This window comes from Macaca mulatta, chromosome 8, assembly GCF_049350105.2.
Source record: "Macaca mulatta isolate MMU2019108-1 chromosome 8, T2T-MMU8v2.0, whole genome shotgun sequence".
Taxonomy (NCBI): domain Eukaryota; kingdom Metazoa; phylum Chordata; class Mammalia; order Primates; family Cercopithecidae; genus Macaca; species Macaca mulatta.
The window spans coordinates 129,021,801-129,041,371 of NC_133413.1; the positions used below are offsets into that span (position 1 = coordinate 129,021,801).

Consider the following 19,571-nt stretch of genomic DNA (forward strand, 5'->3'; position numbering starts at 1 on the left):
GATCAAGTCTGTGAAAAGGCACAAAGCATAGCTTCCCCCCCCCTTCCTTTGGGTCCCACCTGCCTGCTGCAGGAGCCCAAGTTATCTCTGCTCTCCAGCTGTCAGTGGTATAGAGCAGGGGTCTCCAACCCCTGGGTGGTGAACTGGTATCAGTCCATGGCCTATTTAGGAACTGCGCCACACAGCCGCAGGTGAGCAGTGAGCAAGCAAGCGCTACCGCCTGAGCTCTACCTCCTGTCAGATCAGCAGAGGCATTACATTCTCAGAGGAGTGAAAACCCTACTGTGAATTGCACATGCGAGAGATCTAGGTTGCACATTTCTTATGAGAATCTAATACCTGATGATCTGAGGTGGAACAGTTTCATCCCAAAACCATCCCCCATGGAAAAACTGTCTGTCATAAATCTTATCCCTGGTGCCAAAAAGGTTAAGGGCCACTAGTGTAGAGGGAGGCATCCCTGTGACGGGTAAGTTCACTGCTGGGTACGATATTAGCAAGCCCACTTACTCTCCAACCCAAAGTCAGAAAAAATTACCCACTATACCCTTGTGATAAAAATGATGTTTTTATCTCCCATGTGACTCCTTTTACTCTCTGTGATGCAGTTCTGAATTCAAGTTGGGTACAAAGTCATCATTTATGGGGCTGCAAAGCCCAGTGTTTACCATGACTGCTTCTATTTGTCACAAGTGTTTGACGCGATCTCACTTCCCATTTTCCCAGTCACTGTTATTATTACTTAGCCTTACAATATTTTGGCGATGGGTAGTTTCTGCACTCTCCTACAGGATAAAAAACATAGAACCTGAGCACTGAATGACTTATCAGAAGATATTTGGTAAGCTAATGTGTTCACTGATGATGGAAAATTCAGATTTCTTAATATAGATGTCATTCAGAGCATACAGTCTTGCATTTGACATGTTTTTCTTGGGGAGAGAGGTGAGTGCTGAATATTGGAAATCATTTTTCTGCCATGTGAGAGGTGCTATTCTGTTAGACCTGGAATAGAAATTACCATGTACAATGTCCATCCTCCCTACTTTTTTCATAAATCTCTGAGGATGAAGCAAGAAAAGGAATTGGGGATGAGGGGTAAAAAACCCTTCTCTAGATCTAGGGACTCGTGCATTTATATGTCATTCATGAAACAAATGACTGTGGGCCTCCTAAGTGCCAGGCACCATCCCTGGAATACAGAGATGAATACAAAGATGAATACAACACTGTCCCCAATGAATCCACATTTTTCTTCTCCCTGAATAATACTGCAACCCACTTCCGTTAGAAAACATCAATAGGCGCAACCATCTATACATAGTCTGTCCATAGAGAATGGAATAGTTTGGGGTCCCTGCTACCTCCTTCCAAGAGGTCCTAGTTCCTAGTCCTGCTAATTTGTTTCACAAGACACTGCTTTTGTTTTTGTTTTTTAAAAAAGACAATGGATGCCAGTATAATCCTAATCCAAATGCAGACCATAAGATCGTACCCTGTTCTGGGGCTGGAAAGCACACTTGTAAGCTGCCCATAAATGCAAAGCATGGGTCGCAACCAGACTAGGAGACATAGATAGGACGTTGCAATTAAACTAAGAAGAAAACATAACCCAGGGTAGTTACAAAACAATAAACAAAGGGCACCTCTTTTTCACCTTAATCACACAGCTGCAGGTTCAGCAAAATGAATGAGAGAACTACTTGCTATTAACACTTTTACAAATTCAAGTTCAAGTTTACTTAAGAAAAATGTTACACATAGTAAAAAACCTTCTAATTTGTTACTAATTAGAAAAACTGGCTGGCATGAATAAGTGAAAATTCAGGATATAAAACACATGCCAATTAGTATAGCTTTTCTTAAGAGAAGGGATGTGAGTACGAGTGAGATTTACTTAGGATACAGGTTCCAGACACCCTTCCAGAAGCCCCCTCCTTTATTTAATCCTCACAGTGTTCCCAGGAGGTAACCAGTAGTGAGCCCATTTTTTCCAGATGTGGAGACTAAAGCTTAGATGTTAAGTAATTCGAACTGTATTTTCTATTCCAGTTCCTCTGGCAAAACTCCTTATTCTCTGAAGCAGCATTTCACAATGAGTTGGGTAAACTGGTCATTGCTTGACCATGGCTTGGCAACATGATATGGGAAGGCCATGCACTGCAGGCCATGATTATCTCTGGCCATGGGCACAAAATACCAATAGCAGCCCCCAGCCGCAGTTCCTACATATCCCAAATGTGCCCAGAGACAATGTCACTCAGCAGTAGATGTAAACTACTGCTCTAAAAGATTTTTTGGGCATCAAGACAAAAGACTGAAGAGAAGGGCACTTCAAGGTGGGCAGATCACGAGGTCAAGAGACCGAGACCATCCTGGCTAACACGGTGAAACCCCGTCTCTACTAAAAATGCAAAAAAATTAGCCAGGCGTGGTGGCGGGCGCCTGTAGTCCCAGCTACTCGGGAGGCTGAGGCAGGAGATTGGGGTGAACCCAGGAGGCGGAGCTTGCAGTGAACCGAGATTATGCCACTGCACTCTAGCCTGGGTGACAGAGCAAAACACCATCTCAAAAAAAAAAAACCAAAAAAAAAACCTCCCGTCTTCAAATCTGTCAGAAGTCCCTAACTGTAAGGCATTTAGGCTTCCAGGAAAGCCCCATGTACCCTTATAGAACCAGTTACAAAACCTCCATGAATATATTTGCCATGCAATGAATGAGCACTGAGTACCTATTATGGGCCAAGTACTGTGCTATAAGCTGGGAATACAAAGTCCAAGTCTAACCCGCAAGGGGGTTACAGTTTAGTAAGAGGTAGATTAAGTATGATAAGTGTTAAGATAAATGTGAGCAGGAGGCACCTCCCATAGACTGGAAAGAGTGCTGAGAAGGCAGAAGAGAAAGGAGGGCTGGGACAGGTTCCCAGAGCAAGTGACATTTCCCCTGAGGCTTGAAAGACCAGGTAGGAGTAACCAGGAAGAGACTGGTCCAGGCTGACCTCTTTGCAAAGACAAAAGATAAGAATCATATTTGCAGTTAAAGTTAAAAATACTTCCTTCATTCTTTGAGACCTCACTGTGATTCAAACTCAGGATCTCCTGTTTACTAGACAGGTACTTTAACCAAATAAGTCACTAGAAAATAAACTCTCCATAGTCCACATGTACTTCCTTCCTAAGTTCTTGTTTTTGTAAAGTCTGGCTTCACTGGTATAATCACCCATCAGGCAAGAAATAAGACGAATTTATACTTCTTACAGTGGACAAGAAATTGTTTTCGAGAACAGTGTGGACTAGCAACAAGGGGGAGTGTCCCTGTCTTGGGGACACAGGAGTGGTGAAGAGGAGAGATCATAATCAGTGCCACCTGATGGGTGACGTAGAAGGGATATTTAAGGAGTACGTCAACATATCCTTGGTCTCAAGCTCAAGATGAACTTTATCTCGGCTTTTGTTTTGTTTCTTTTGGCATCTTAAGTCTTGACTCACTATCAATCATAACGATACAAAAAAAAAAAAGAGAGAGAGATTCTCACCCTACTGGTACATTTGCACCGACAAGAAAACCTAGAAAAATCTTGGTTGTAAGCGAGAGGACTTCATTTTTGTTAATAAAGTTAGGAAAGCTGGAAGTGGCTGGCTGAGGATCTCTGAACCTGAGATAGCCCAAAGGCAAGAGTTTCCCGAGTTTATGGGCGCTGAGTGTAGGAGCTGGGTTGTTGCTACTTCGGGTTCTTAAGACAGTCGTTATAAGGGGAGCAAGAGTCAGATTAGTTCAGTTTCTTTCTCTTGGGGCAGGGAGCAGAGGGAGGAGCAAGCCAGCCCTTGTGGTTCCTTCTGGTCTCTAGCCTACAAGGAATAGGCTCATTTCCCCTTGGCAAGGCGCCTGAAGCAGCTGGCAAGCATGCCTCCTCTCCCTACCTCAGTACCCCCTCTGACCTGACCGCACTCAGAAACCAAAATTCTGTAGGTGAATGCAGGCTCCCATTTTGTCCCACAATCATTTCATCATTTAGGTACAGCTTGACCTCTAATGTGACATCACAAACGCTTCTGGTCCACAATCTTTTTTTCTTCTTCAGAAACTACCCTAAACAAGGAAGTTTGTGTACCAAGGTAAGAGAATCGGAAATGAAAAACTCAGGATCCCTCACGAACAGCCCGACCCTGCTTTCAACCAGGAAGTTCAAGGGAGGCAGGACTGTACGGTCAAAACTGCAAAGTCGAAGCTCAAGACTGTAAGAAGAAAGTGGTCTTCAAAGAAAAGGATTCACCCAAATCGAAGAGGTTGTTGCACTTCTTTTCCCTGGCTGATTACATTTCATGTCTGTAAACTTTGCTAAGCCCGGGGCGCTGGCTGTATAAGCAGAGACAGGTGTAGGGACACCTCTACCCTCTGGATACATCTGCGGCCGCCGCTGCTGGGTGCACAGGACGAAGGGCCCTCGACCCAATCCCAGTCCAAGCTTCCGGATGACGCACCTGGGCCGGGGACCTCTCCCACGTGAGGGGGCCAACCAAGCATCCCCAGCCCTGCGGCCACCCAGCCCGCTCCGGAGGGAAGGGGCAGGGAAAAAGGGCATCTTGGGGCCAAACCTCATGCCGGATCCTCCGGCTTTCCCCCCATTTCCAGGATATCGTTTCGCATCAGGGACACTCCTCTCCACACCTCCTACCTCAAAGTCTTGCGCACCTACCCTTCACGTCTCTCCAAAGCAACTGAATTAAAGCGCCTACTGGCCTTGGCGGCGCAGGTGAGTGCCAAGAGGTGGAGGAGGAAGGGGCCCGCTCTCCGCCACCCCCTTTCCTCGCCTCCCCACGATCGCCAAGCTTCATCGGGGATGTGTGGCTTGGGGTGCGCGGGTTAAGAAGGAGCTTAAAAATGCCCCAAGCGTCCCTTACCTTCCACAGCCATTCTCTCAGAGCTTCCCTAACGCATGCATAATTTTCTTGGCCGAGGTACTCCTCCTGCCCCGCGCTCCCCCCACTCCTCTCGCTTTCGCCTAAATATTCTGAGCTTATCTGCTCCAGGACCAACCTGCCGCGGTCACGCAAAGCGAGGCAGCCGGCTCCGGGCTTGGCTCGCGCAGGGCGTCCTGGGAAGTGTAGTTCCCTCCCTTCACTTGGACTCGGGAGAGCACCCCGACTCCAACGCGGAGGCGCCGCCTGCCCCCACACTCGGACAGCAGCTCCAGCTTCAGCTGACCAGACCGAGTAATCTCTCCTGGGGAAGTTGTGAGGGGACCCAGGACGCCTGGGGTGTGGGATGGGGGGGGGGGTCCCGGGAAGCGGTGTGGACTACATCTCCCAGGAGGCCGTGCGCTGAGATAGCTTCGGTGCTAAGAGTAGGGACCCGTGATTGAGCCCGTCCCTGTCCATTACAAGGGGGTTGGCACGTAGCAGGTGTGGTGAGGTGGGCAGGTGCCGGTCAGCAGTGTGATGAGCTCCCCCGAGCTCGTCCGCGGGCCTCTGCCGCAGGTACCGCCCCCTGACCTCCTGAACCACCATTTAGTAGGGAGAGCAGAACCACTGTCCGCCTGTGGTTCTCCACCTGGGCCAGAGAGCGCTGCCCAGGCTGAGGTTGAAACTTGTTCCTTCGCACCCTGAGATGTATGGGTTTTGTGAGGGAATTCCGCCGGTTGATACAGCCGTCTTCTGATCCTACAGGGTGGTTCAGGTGGCTAAATACTTGGCATGGGGGTGTAGGGGAGGAGGAGTGGCTTAAACCCCAATAGGCAACATCCCCAAGGGGTTGTTAGGAACAAAGTCGGAACCAGGATTGTACCAGAGGAGGTCAGATGAAAGCCTGCCTGGCTTCCAGGATAGGAGGCTTTCAATTTGGCTAGCCTTGGAGCCTGCTGACAGCCTTTGATAGGGCCTAATAATTAACAGTGCCTGAGAATCACGTTCCTTCAACTTCTGAAAACTACGTCCTAGCTGTAGGTGCTGGGGATGATATAAGCAGACAGGATAAGGGGAATCACGTGGATAGCAATACAATTCGACAGCTGGTAAAAATTAAGTTTCTAAACATTTTTTCCTGCATATGAAAATACGGATACAGTTGTGGCTGTAAAGGGTAAGGGAATAGCCTCAGGAATAAATCTGGCTCAAGACTGGATTGACTTTTAAAGGCCTTCAGTTTGGAAATGCATTTGGTACCACATCCACCCAGTCACCCATATATAATGTTAATCTCTGTAAAATAAGGAAGTGCAAAAATCGGATTCTTCCCATGATGACTACTTAGACATTTTTGTCTGTCTTGGTCATTAGCAAAAAAAAAATCTCAAAACAATTTTGTTTCTGGGCGTATACATGCACACCTGTTGTTCTGGTCACTAATTACATGCCTAGTCCTCCTATTGGGTAATATATAATAATAACACGTGTATAGGCATGTTAAAGAATACTTGCGTATAACCATTAAATGCTCTTGTTGATACTTTAATTCTGAGTCCATGGAGCTGTGTAGAAGTCAAAGCTAAGCCTCCCTTTTAGGTACAGTAGAGAGAGACCCATTCAGTGAGACATAATTTCCATGAGAAAAAGAATTTTCCAACCTTATACACAGCCAAGCATTCTAAAACCTGGAAAAAACTGAAATCCAGGTGCTTACCTACTTTATGTATATAAAATCACCAAAGCATTAAGTATTTTCTTAGATTGAATGAATATGAACGAAAACCATAGGACAGGTAGTATCAATGGTTCTCAACCTTGGCTGTGCATCAGCCTTTTATAAATATTCCTAAGCTTTATCTTAGTCTCACAGAATCAGGGCTTATGGGGGTTTGGGTAGAGGCACTTAGGTTTTAAAAACCTAGAGGTGATTCCAGTCTTCATTGAGGATGAAAACCACTGGTCTGTTTCCAAGCTTTTAAATATGTGGGTGATATTAAAATATAAAAGTCACTGAAATCTGTTGTTAATTTTAAAACTTCAGCTTAGCTCAAGTCTTTAATATTTTTCCCAGTGATGTGCATTCTAGACGAGTTTTATTTTTAGTATAAATAAAATGTGAAGGAGATGTTAGTTTCAACCATATGAAATAGCCAATGTTTGAACATTTTTAAAACCTACAAATAGAGCAGTTTCATGTGGTTCTGCCTAATAAGGGATAAACAATAGTTGTGCAGAGGTTTTCAATTCTGGCTGAATATTAGAATCACCTGGGAAGTGCTAAAGAAAAAAAATTACATTTGTCACGAGAATGTTTGAAAGAAAAAGACACAAAATACCAACTCTTGACAAGATTGTGAAGCAGTAAAGACTCATATATTGCTGGTGGTGTGCAAATTCACAAAACCACTTTGGAAAACCATCTGAAACATTGAGCTGAATATATGCTTATGCTGTGACCCAGTAGTTCTACTCCTAGGTTTACACCAAACAAATATGCATACACATGTTCTCCAAAAGACACATGCAAGAATGTTTGTGGCTGTATTATTTTAATGTTTCCCAAATGGAAAACAGCTCAAATATTTATCAACAACAGATTGGAGAGATGAACTCTGGTATAAACAAATAATTCCATATAGCAGGGGCCAACAAACTAAGAGCAATGAGACATTTATTTTTTATGGCTCACCAGCTAAGTATGATTTTTATGTTTTTAAATGGTTGGGAAAATACAAAAAGGTATAATTTTCAAAACCTGGAAATTATATAGACATACTTACATAATATCCTCAATTTTGCCTCTTGTCCTACAAAGCCTCAAATATTTCCTACCTGATCCTTTACAGGAAAAAAAAAAAAAAAAAAAAAAAAGCTTTCCAAACCCTCCTATAAAGTAATGAGAATGAAGGAATTACAATTGTATACAACAACATGATGAGCCACATATATTAATCGATTGTTGTTAACAGATTATCCCAATGTTTAGTGGTTTATAACAATACCCATGTATTACTTCAGTTTTTGTGGGTCAGTAATTTGGGCACAGCTTAGCTTTTGCTTTAGTATCTTTCACAGACTGCAATCATGTATTGTTTAAATGACTTATTTTTAGTCTTTTTTTTTTTTTTTAATCAACAGCCAAGTACAGTTCCTAACAGTTACACCCAATTTTAGTAAGGGGCAAAGTCCAGACCTCATCCCCTACCTCTCATAAGCCAAATTCTGTGTTCATTATGATACTATTATTTGTTCCTTATAGTATATAAGCACTTCGAGTGCTGGAACTGAGTCTTATGCTTCATATCTTCCAGATTTTTGGTCACAATTGTGGTTACATAGTAAGTATTCAATAAATCATTTATTATTACTATTGTTATGTTTTTAATCATTGTTATAAGTAGCGTTTGTTGGGAAATTGCAAGTGCCAAGCTCTGTCTAAGCACCTTGACATACATCATCTCCTTTAATCACTACAATATTGTCAGATATCACTATTTTCCAGATGAGGAAATTGAGGCTCAGTGAGTGTAGGTAATTTGCCCCATGTCCCAAAACATGAATTGTAGTAAGGGGATTGACGTCTACCTAAGTGTAGAACTTTGTGATATTAGTCTATACAGATTTCAATACTGATTACATGATCACAAATCTGAATTCATAAGCACTTGGCCAAATAGGAATTGTCATTACTAATAAAACGAAGGGTTTAAAATATTTTAATATCAGAAATTGTGATATTTAGAATGATTCAAAAATTTCTGAATATATCAGAGAGCACAGAAAGGGAGGGAAAAGCCCATTACCTTATAGTGAATTAAATAAAAAAAGAAATATTGAGATGAGGCTACAGATTTCACTGGATTCTAAGATTTAAAGTAGTACATATAAGTACTTTACTATATTTGTTGTTCTAACTAGGTTGCTATACTCACAAGCCTCTACAGAAAACATTCATAAATCTCAAAAAGTAAATAGATTATGTTTCTATTCTGTTCAGGGAGATCGTCTAAACTTAACCAAAAGGATTCAAACCCTAAAGACTAAAATTTTTACAGGAAGGAACTGAGAGGAAAAAAAATTTTTTTGTAATTAAGATAAAAAATAATAACTGTAATCCTTGAGTCATGAAAAAAGTGCCAACCATTCAAGTTATATCAGGCTTCCGTTGGAGGAAGTAAGCATATTTCAGGGAACATGATTTAAGCAAAAGCCTCGTTGTTTTTGCTTAAATCACATTGTGTACAATTAAACCACATTGTGTGTTATCTGTATATTGATAAGTTGGTGATATTCTATAGCATCATTCTTCTAAACTATACTTTCAAAATCGGACTTAAATTATGAGTCCAAAATTTGAGCAAAATCTATTTACCTTTGTATTAACTGGTTATCTGAATATTTGGCTTCCATACTCAAGCTTCATAGACATACAGAGCTAGATTGTAATCCTGACTCTCATTTACTCGATGTTGGTTATTAGCAAAGTTCTTTGACAGTTCTGTGTCTTGGTTTTCCCACATGTATCATAATACCCTTAATTGTGTAATGTATATGTTACCTAGCTCGCAGTTTGGTGCTCAGCAGTGACTGAGAGGGTATATACAGTGTTGTGAGCTATCCTGGCATATAATGGACACCCAGTAAGTGTTTGTTCTTTTCATCATCCGTGGAAGCCTGAGAGGCCATTCCAAAAGAACATGAATATAATTCAGTTAAGCAGTAACAAGGGCCTCAGGATACTTGCCAGGTGTGGAGTAAGTCTGCCCAGTTTGACTTGTAGTTAAGTCACAGAATGAACTTGATCAATGCAGAGCCTCCTCTGACAGGCAGGAAAACATGGCTGTACCATGGAAGAGCAGTGTCCTGGATCCTTGTCCCTTTTTAAATAGGTTTTGTTGATAGAAAAGAGTGTGGGATTATTGTGGGCTGTAGCAGCTAGCTGCATACGATCTTTCTGTGTTCTGAATTTCCTACCCTGAAGTATTAGGTTGGTGCAAAAATAATCGCAGTTTTTGCCTTTTTTTTAAAAATGATAAAAACCGCAATTACTTGTGCACCAACCTAATAAATTTGCAGCAGCTCTTCTGAGCAGAGTTGTCCCTACTTCCCCCAACCAGGGGAAATTATAAACTGTGCGTAAAAGCATAGGAATGGTCATCTGGAATTACTTGTCATCAGTACACATCAGCACAAGAGAACACTAGAAGAGATGCTACTTATTTTCACAACTGAACTATTCTATGCCAGGTGGTTAAAAACTTAAGGTGTGATGGGCTCCCTTGTACTACTACTTCCAAAATGACCAGAAATCTTTACTAGGCAGAGATGCTAAAGCTGACCGCTTACTGTAGTTATTTCACCAGTCCTTTCCCTTCCCTTCTGTTCCTCTGTTAATAATTATCTAATATACTTTATATTTTAACCATTATATAGGGTACAATAAGCCTTCACATACATTATTGCATTTTATCTTTATAATGGCTGTGAGTGGATAGTATTTACTTCATTTTATAGGCATGAAACAGAGGCAGGGCAAGGATAGATGATGAGACCAAATTTATACACCCAGACAGCCTGAATTCAACACTTGAGACTTCCGCATTCAGTACTTTTTTCATTCCATCTCAGTGCACTTTCTCATCAGGTGTAAAATTGCAACTTACCCTATTGGCTTCCAAAAATACATTGAAATGCACTCTGACATGAAGAATCTCATTTGATACCAGGCATTTCAACAAAATCCCACCTTAATTGTGCAAAAGAACTCTCTAAGAGTGAAACTTTTCTTGAATGAGCTTAAAGTACAGTGATCTTAATGGAAGAATTTAGCTGGAAGATATTCATCTTCAGTACTCTTTAAGTCTAAGCTACGGTTTTCTCTCACTAAGACCATTTCAGCAGTTTACTAATTAGTCTATCTGCCATACAATTCTTCCCCAGTGCAGCTTTTCTCCACGAGCAAACAGAATGGTATGACCCAAATCTCATCATCTCGCTCCAATTTGAAGTCATTTGATTGCATCCCTTTGCTCTCTGGTTAAAGTCTATAAGCCATAGCAAAGTTTTTCTTAGGCTCCCTTTCTGGGTTAGTTTTCTCCACAACACTCATATCAGTTTGTGGGAATATATTTATTATTTTCATTTAAATAGTGTCAGTACCCCCATTGATTCCATGGGATTAAGAAAGGACTCTGATTTTGCTCCCCTTTGATCTTCCAACCACTAGCACTGTATCTGGCCCACAAACTTAATACATGTATTTTGTGTCTATAAGAACTGTCTGACTGAAGGAGCAAATGAGTAAACTACTTGATCATAAATGTGTTTATTTTTCCCGATTAAACTGTAAGTTAATATTTTGGTTTTGTTTGTGTTAATGTTTTATACTCTTATAAGTAGCCTTCTTTTTTCTAATCTAGAATCTGTTCAGAAAGGACTTAGAGGCAAGTTACTCTAAGTCCTATCATTTCACAGTTGAGGCAGAAAACGAAAAAAGCTTGCCAGAGTCACATCATAGCAGAACAATGTCTAGAATCCAGGTTCAGGCTAAGGTTCTTCGTTGGTGGTTTGATTTTTGTTTTTGTTTTTGGAGGGTGTGGTGGGGAGAGATTTCCGTTGCTCTGGGCTCAGTTTGGCTTGGTGGCTGAACTTTCAGTCAAGGAGGCTGGGGCAGCTCTGCTCCTCACTACAGGTTTTTGAGTAAGCTGGGGAGCTCTGCCCCAGGCTAAAGGGGCAACAACAGCTAATGGCAGAGGAGCAAGAGAGAAAAATGAAATGTACAAGGCTTTTAAGGCCTGCCTCAGAACTGTAGCACTTTCACTGCTCTTACATCACTTATTGAATCAAGTCATGTGGCCAATCCAAAAGTCAAGGTGTATTAGTTCATTCTCATGCTGCTAATAAAGACGTACCTGAGACTGGGAAATTTATAAAGGAAAGAGGCTGGACCAAAAACTTAAAGAACCTTTTCTTTTTAGGAGACCATATGCTTTCTTGTTCTCCCTGTGGGAGAATAAAAAACCCACATGTTGTGGTGTTGCACAAGGGAAGAATGGAGTTGGGCTTTTGTGGGTAGAGATGAGAAAAGTCCATCCGTTGTCAGAAAGTAAGAGTCTGGGGAATTCATGCAGTCAGAGCAAGACGAAAGGCTCTGCAGGTGCTGATGACAGATTACTGTCCTCATAAACCTGAAGGCATGATCTAGGGCTCAATCCTAATGTCTGAAAACTCGAAGAAGTAGAAGAAAAATGAGACCTAGGAGATAATTTAGATTGCAGCTGGGAGAGAAAGGACGCAGCACACCCAAGATGTGCCTTGTGAGATAAGGCAAGCATCAGCATGGTGCAGCCCTGGGTTTCACCTTTGACTGGCCTTTTCTGGCCTGTGATAACTTTTAGTGAAAAATGTGGCATCAAAAGGTATATCTGCAAGGTCTAGTTTTATTCAGGGATCCTAAAAGCTGGAAATATGAACCTTGTGGTGCTGGGGAAAATTATTGGCTAATTTTTGCCCCACAGTTTTCAACGCTAATGGAGTAGTATCTGTTAGGTGTCTTAGGTGATGTGGTGGTTCATTTGTTAAGGTCGTCTCTGCCTTCCTTGGAGAACCCTTCTATGGATGCTTAGAGGTTCCTTATTCTCTTCCTCTGGGCTTGTCTCAAAAAAAAACAACAACAATAGGCCGGGTGCAGTGGCTCACGCCTGTAATCCCAGCACTTTGTGAGGCCGAGGTGGGTGGATCACATGGTCAGGAGACAGAGACCATCTTGACCAACATGGTGAAACCTCATCTCTACTAAAATATAAAAAATTAGCCGGGCATGGTGGCACCAACCTGTAGTCCCAGCTGCTTGGGAGGCTGAGGCAGGGGAATCGCTTGAACCAGGAGGTGGAGGTTGCAGTGAGCCGAGATCACACCACTCCCCTCCAGCCTGGGTGACAGAGTGAGACTCTGTCTCAAAAAAAATAATAAATATATAAATAAATAAAATGAAATGAAAAACAATAACAAACATACAAAAAGCCTCCCCGAAGCTGTGGTTTCTTATGGATGCTGCCTTACATGTGCTGGATATATTAATTGATACCACACAGTGATAGAGTAGAAATACCCTGGACCCTGGAAACATAGATCAGAGTTTAAAATCTGTCTCTTCACAAACCAGCTGGGTGAACTAAAGCAAAAGAATTAACATTTCCGGCCTTGGTTTTCTTATCTATAAAATGGACAATATCCCTCACCAGGTCTTTTTGAGGACAAGTTATCTATCTATCCAATAAATTATGCCAAACTTGGCTGTGGTAGTTCATTTGTGATGTCAACTTGACTGGATTAAGAGATGCACAGATAGCTGCTAAAGCATTATTTATTATCAGGCCTTCAGTAGACACTGAGCCTGTCCATCATCTGCTGAAATGGAAACCCAGGTGGTTTGGGATTTGATTCGAACGATTGGGTTGCCCCAGGTGTGTCTGTGAGGGTGTTTCCAGAAGGGATTGGCATGTGAGCCTGTGGACTGAGTGGGAAAGATCTGTGGGTGGGCACCAATCAATCAGTGGGGTATCTGGATAGAACAAAAAGGTATAGGAAGGGCTAATTCACTTGCTTCTAGAGCTGCCCTTAGAGCTGCCCTCTCTTCTCCTCCTGTCCTTGAACATTTGAACTCCATGTTCTCCAGCTGTTGGACTCCAGGACTTATACCAGTGGACCCATGGGCTCTCCAGCCTTTGGCTTTGGACTGAGAATTACACCATCAGCTTCCCTGGCTCTGAGGCCTTCAGACTAGGACTAAGCCGCACTACCAGCTTTCCTGGTTCTTCAGCTCACAGATGGCCTATCGTGACTTCTCAGCCTCCATAATCTAGTAAACCAATCTTCTAATAAATTTCTTAATTAATTTTCCTCTCTCTCTGCACATATATATATACACATATATATATATATGTGCATGTATGTATGTATGTTTTGGTTATTTTAAAATGTACAATGAATTATTGTTGACTGTAGTCACCTCTGTGTATGTGTATAGATATATATATATACACACACACATACAGAGAGAGATGAAAAGAAATATATATATCCTATTATTTCTGTCTCTCTGGAGAACTCTGACTGATAAACAGTGGCTTAAAATAAACATTTATCATCTCATACAATTTCTGTGGCTCAAGGAGTCTGCGAGCAGCTTAGCTGGGTGGTTCTAGCTCAGTGTCTTTCATAAGGTCACAGTCAAGATGTCACCCAGGGCTGAATTCATCTGAAGGCTTGACTGGGGCTGGAGGATCTGCTCCAAGGTGGCTCTCTCATGCACTTGGAAAGTTAGTGCTGGTTGTTAGCAGGAGGGCTCAGTGCCCCCACAACATGGACCTCTTCATGGAATGGCTGAATTGTCCTCATAGAGGGACAGTTGGCTTGCCCCAGAGAGGGTGACCCAAAGGGGGCAAGAAGGAAGCCACAGTACCTTTTATGACCTGGTCTTGGAAATCATGCATTGTCACCTCTAGCTATTCTACTTGCTACAAGCAAGCCACCAAGTCCAGCCCTCAAGGGAATGGGAATTAAGTTCCACTTTTTAAAAGAAAATTTTTGTGGGTACATAGTAGGTGTTTATGTTCATGGAGTACATGTGATATTTTGATACAGGCATACAATGCATAATAATCATAGGAATATAACTGGGGTATCCATCACCTCAAGCATTCATCATTTCTTTGTGTTACAAACAGTCTAGTAATACTCTTTTAGTTATTTTAAAATGTACAACATTATTGTTGACTGTAGTCACCCTGTTGTGCCATCAAATAATAGATCCTATTGATTCTATCTAACTATATTTTTGTACCCATTAACCATCCACACTTTCCCCTCCTCATCTCACTACCCTTCCCATGCTCTAGTAGCCATCATTCTACTCTCTATTTCCATGAGTTCAATTGTTTTAATATTTAGTTCCCACAAATATGTAGGAATATGAGATGTTTGTCTTTCTGTGCCTGGTTTATTTCACTTAACATAATATTCTCCAGTTCCATCCATGATGTTGCAGATGACAAGAACTCATTCTTTTTTTGTGGCTGAAGAGTACTCCATTGTATGTATGTACCACATGTTCTTTATTCATTCAACTGTTGCTGGATAGACACTTCTAAATCTTGGCTATTGCTAATAGTGCTGGAATAAACATGAGAGTGCAGATATCTCTTCAATATATTGGTTTCCTTTCATTTGGATATACACCTAGCAATGAGATTGCTAGTTTTAGTTCTATTTTTAGTTTTTTAAGGAATCACCATACTGTTCTTCATAGTGGCTGATTTACATTCCCATCAACAGTGGAGAGAGTTCACCTTTCTCTACATCCTTGTCAGCATTTATTATTCCCTTTGTTTTGGGTAAAAGCCATTTTAACTGGGGTGAGATGATATCTTATTATAGTTTTGATTTGCATTTCTGTGATGATCATGATATTGAGCACCTTTTCATATACTTATTTGCCATTTGCACGTCTTCTTTTGAGAAATGTCTATTCAGATCTTTTGCCTGTGTTTTAATTGGATTATAAGATTTTTCCTACAAATTTGTTTGAGCTCCTTATATATTCTGGCTATCAATCTCTTGTCATATGGATAGTATGCAAATATTTTCTCACATTCTGTGGGTTTTCTCTTCACTTTCTTGATTGTTTCCTTTGCTGTGTAGAAGCTTTTTAACTTGATATGATGTCACTTGTCCATTTTGTTTTGGTTGCTGAGGCTTAACTTTTTGAAGAGGGTGTATAGGAATTTGTGGACGTATTTTGAATCAGCACAAGAGGCCACATATGTAAGATTATTGTAACAAAATAAGTGTGGAGTAAATGAATTGATTATTATTTGGAGGTTTAAATAGTATCCTGTTCTACTGTTCCCCTCTAGTAGTAGCAGTGCTTGGTATATAACAGACCTTCTTGCTCTTGTCCCCCAGGCTGGACACAATGGCATTATCTCGGCTCACTGCAACCTCTGCCTCTCGGGTTCAAGCGATTCTCCTGCCTCAGCCTCCTGAGTAGCTGGGATTACAGGCGCCTGACACCATGCCTGGGTAATTTTTTTACTTTTAGTAGAGATGGGGTTTTACCATGTTGGCCAGGCTGGTCTCAAACTCCTGACCTCAGGTGATCCACCCATCTCCGCCTCCCAAAGTGCTGGAATTACAGGCATGAGCCTCTGCGCCCGGCCAACAGCCCTTCTTAAATAATGAACAAAATGTATTGCTTGTTCTTGTGTTAAGCATTGGGCTAAGCATGTTAGATGATATAGCTCATTTCACCTTCACAATAGCCCTGGGAAATGGGTCCCAGTCAATTGGTATCCCAATTTTACAGAGGAGGAAACTGAAATATGCACAGATAAGTTAAATAATTTTTTTTAGATATTAACATGGAGGACTTGATGGAGCCAGGAATTGCTCTCAAGCAATCAACCCTAGGATGCAGCTTTTAACAGCCTTACTCTTGGTGTTTACACCAATCAAGGCCTCCAGAATTATTCATGTGAAATACTCCTGCCTCTGAAACTTACTTGTCTAGGACTACTTTGGAGGTGGGAGAAATAATGCCTGAATGGTTATGCCTATATCTTGAAGCGCTTCTTTCAGATTTAGACTACTTTAATCATTCCCAGCCAAAATTTTACAATGTGAGGGACAGGAATTTCTCCTTCATTCTTTCTTTTTTCCATCATTTGATAAAACACACCCACAGCCCTTCTCCTTTCTTCTGTTCTATACTTTAGGCTTCTCCTTGAAACTTTGTTGTTCTTCCTGTGGCTACATAAGAGTTTGAAAACTGCCAAATTAGATCATCTCTAGAAGTCATTTCCTGCTTTACCGTCTTATGAGCACATGAGTCCTCCCTGTTCCCCATCAGTACAGAAGTTAGTGACCAAATCCAGTCAATTCTGTCATCAACAATTGCTCTCTTGGCTCTCCCTTTCTTGTCCCTTAGCCACTGTCCTCATTCTACGAATCTGATAAGAACCGAAATCGACACAATGTAGCATTCCCTTAACTGGGCCAGTACTCTCACTTCCAAATTATCTTGTGTCCAGTGGCCACATAAATCCTCAAGAATGTCCTCTTTCATTCTGCCACTCCATTGTTCAAACACAACCCTTCAATTGTTTGTGTTGCATTTCTCACATGGGGGTCCCACAGATATGAGTACATATCAATAGACATGATTTGGAGAATACAGTCTAAAAAAAGTTAAGTTTTTTCCTTTACTAATAGAATTTCAAGGTGACTTTGATATGCTAATGTGCAATATGAGTCTTCCTGAAGGAGAGATAATGTAACCAAAAGGTTTTCTCTCTTGGGCTTGTTGTGGGCAAGCACAGGTTTCAGGTCATAAAATTCCCTTGGGTTGTCATTTTAGAAGTTGTTTCTTATCACTAATGTCTCTTCCCTGACACTTCTCACTTGGTGATGAGGCCCCTACTCACTGTATTGTACCTTAACACGTGAAAGTCCAGAAAGTCATTGCTCAATAGGCTGTTGCTCTCTTTCTCTTTGACTGTCTAACCCTCAGTGTCCCAGAACCACCACTTCAGAATATCAACGTATGTTTGTGAGTGTATACATATACATAGCTTTCTTTACTGAAGGACTGGGTGATTTTATTTATTCATTTTTTCTTCTTATTTATTTGTTTTTGTTTGTATATAATCATAGGATAAAAGTACAATTTTGCTACATTGAATTATTGCATTGTGGTGAACTCAGGGCCCTCAGAGCACCTATCACTGGAGCCATTCACATTGCACCCACCAAGCAATCTCCAATCATCTACCCCCATCCCATCCCCTACCCCTCCAAGTCCCCATTGTCCATCATTCCACACTCTGCTTCCATGTATACCATACTATTTAGCTCCCACTTAAGAGTGAGAACACGCAGTATTTGTCTTTCTGTGTCTGAGCTGTTTCACTTAAGATAATGGCTTCCAGTTGCATCTGTGTTGCTGTAAACCTGAAGGACTGGTTAATTTTAAAAGCGTGTTGCTTCACAGGAAAAAAAATGTTAAAAATCATGTACTAAAAATATAACTTCCCCAGGTCCAAAAATGTGTTTGCCTGTGTGTATGTGCGTTGACTGAGAAGTCAACCCTTCACTACATGGGTCCTCTTTGAACACATCCACAGTTTTGGATCTGACTGCACTGCCATTTACTGGTTTTGCCCTTTTATCCCAGAGAGACTTATCTTCTAGACATTCCCAGTAAAACTCTGTTCATATCCTGGAAAATCCCAATACCTACCCACTGAGTCATTCCAGGGCCCATTGTAATTTCCCATATTAAGACAGTTTCCTAAATGCAGATCATTGAGTTTAGAGTAGCATCCTGTGGTTTTTATTTAAATAATTAGTGATTTCTTTTGATAACCCAAGAGTTGCAAAATGGTACAGGATGAAGGTTCTTGGTACTGCAGGTTCTGCAGCAGCATCCAGGTATGCATGTATCACCCAAGGTAGACCTCTTTCTTTCTCTCTTTCTCTCTTTCTCTCTTTCTCTCTTTCTTTCCTTTCTTTCCTTTCTTTCCTTTCTTTCCTTTCTTTCTTTCTTTCTTTCTTTTCTTTCTTTCTTTCTTTCTTTCTTTCTTTCTTTCTTTCTTTCTTTCTTTCTTTCTTTCTTTCTTTCTTTCTTCCTTCCTTCCTTCCTTCCTTCCTTCCTTCCTTCCTTCCTTCCTTCCTTTCCTTCTTTCTTTCTCCTCCCTCCCTCCCTCCCTCCCTCTCTCTCTCTCTCTTTCTTTCTTTTTCTCTCTTTCTTTCCTTCCTTCTTTCTTTCTTTTTTTTTTTTTTTGAGACAGAATCTCATACTATCACCCAGGCTGGTGTGCAGTGGCACGATTATGGCTCATTTCAACCTCTGCCTTCTGGGCTCAAATGATTCTCATTCCTCAGCCTGCCAAATAGCTGGGATTACAGGCATGTGCTACTGCACCCAACTAATTTTTTGTATTTTTAGTAAAGACAGGATTTCACCATGTTGGCCAGGCTGGTCACAACTCCAAGGTAGATTTCTTTGGAGATTTTCTTGAAGATATACCCCCCACCAAAAAAAAAAAAAAAAAAAAAACCCAACCCCAACTATTAGATTGGTTAGAACAGCACATAACTTACTCTAAAATTATTTTAATCCTCAGGGAGAGCACAGTCTCTCTAAACCCTAATGAAAAGCAAAGTATTTTCTAACTACTTGGTAATTTACAACATAACTTTTTCTTCCTTTGAAGGCAGTAGATTTCATTATTATGCAGAGTAATATTACATTCCTTCAGTGCTTTCAGCATGTATCACTTTGGGCCTGATGGTAAAAGAGTCATATGCCTCATAAAGATTGCTTCCTTAGTCATGTGAAGAGAACATTTGAAGGACTATTCAGACAAGTAAGCAGTAGGCACTATGCTGGGCACTAGAAATGAAAATATGAATACTACAAGTTCCCCCAACTGAGAGCTGACCTCAAAAGGCATTTATCCACTTACTTGTTCTACGTCACATATATTCTGAGAACTTACTATATGCCAGAGACTATGTTAAGTGGTAGGGAATGCCTTAGACTGAGTTCCCTGGAATTCAACTCTGAGACTGAGAATTGTGAATTGTGTGTGCAAGGTTTATTGAGGA

The 19,571-nt window shown here is 41.4% G+C and overlaps 1 protein-coding gene across 9 annotated transcripts in view; it reads right to left on the reverse strand.

The window, feature by feature from the left end:
- SAMD12 (sterile alpha motif domain containing 12) overlaps positions 1–5,072 on the reverse strand; it is a 467,280-nt gene extending 462,208 nt beyond the window's left edge. For all 9 annotated transcript variants that reach the window (XR_013396953.1, XM_077942866.1, XM_077942870.1 and 6 more), the window contains exon 1: positions 4,902–5,072. Coding sequence is in view for 8 of the 9 variants with exons in the window: in XM_077942866.1 (XP_077798992.1) it covers positions 4,902–4,914 (13 nt within the window). In the remaining variant the exon portion in view is untranslated. The remainder of the gene's footprint in view (positions 1–4,901) is intronic.
- Positions 5,073–19,571: the final 14,499 nt, after the last annotated feature.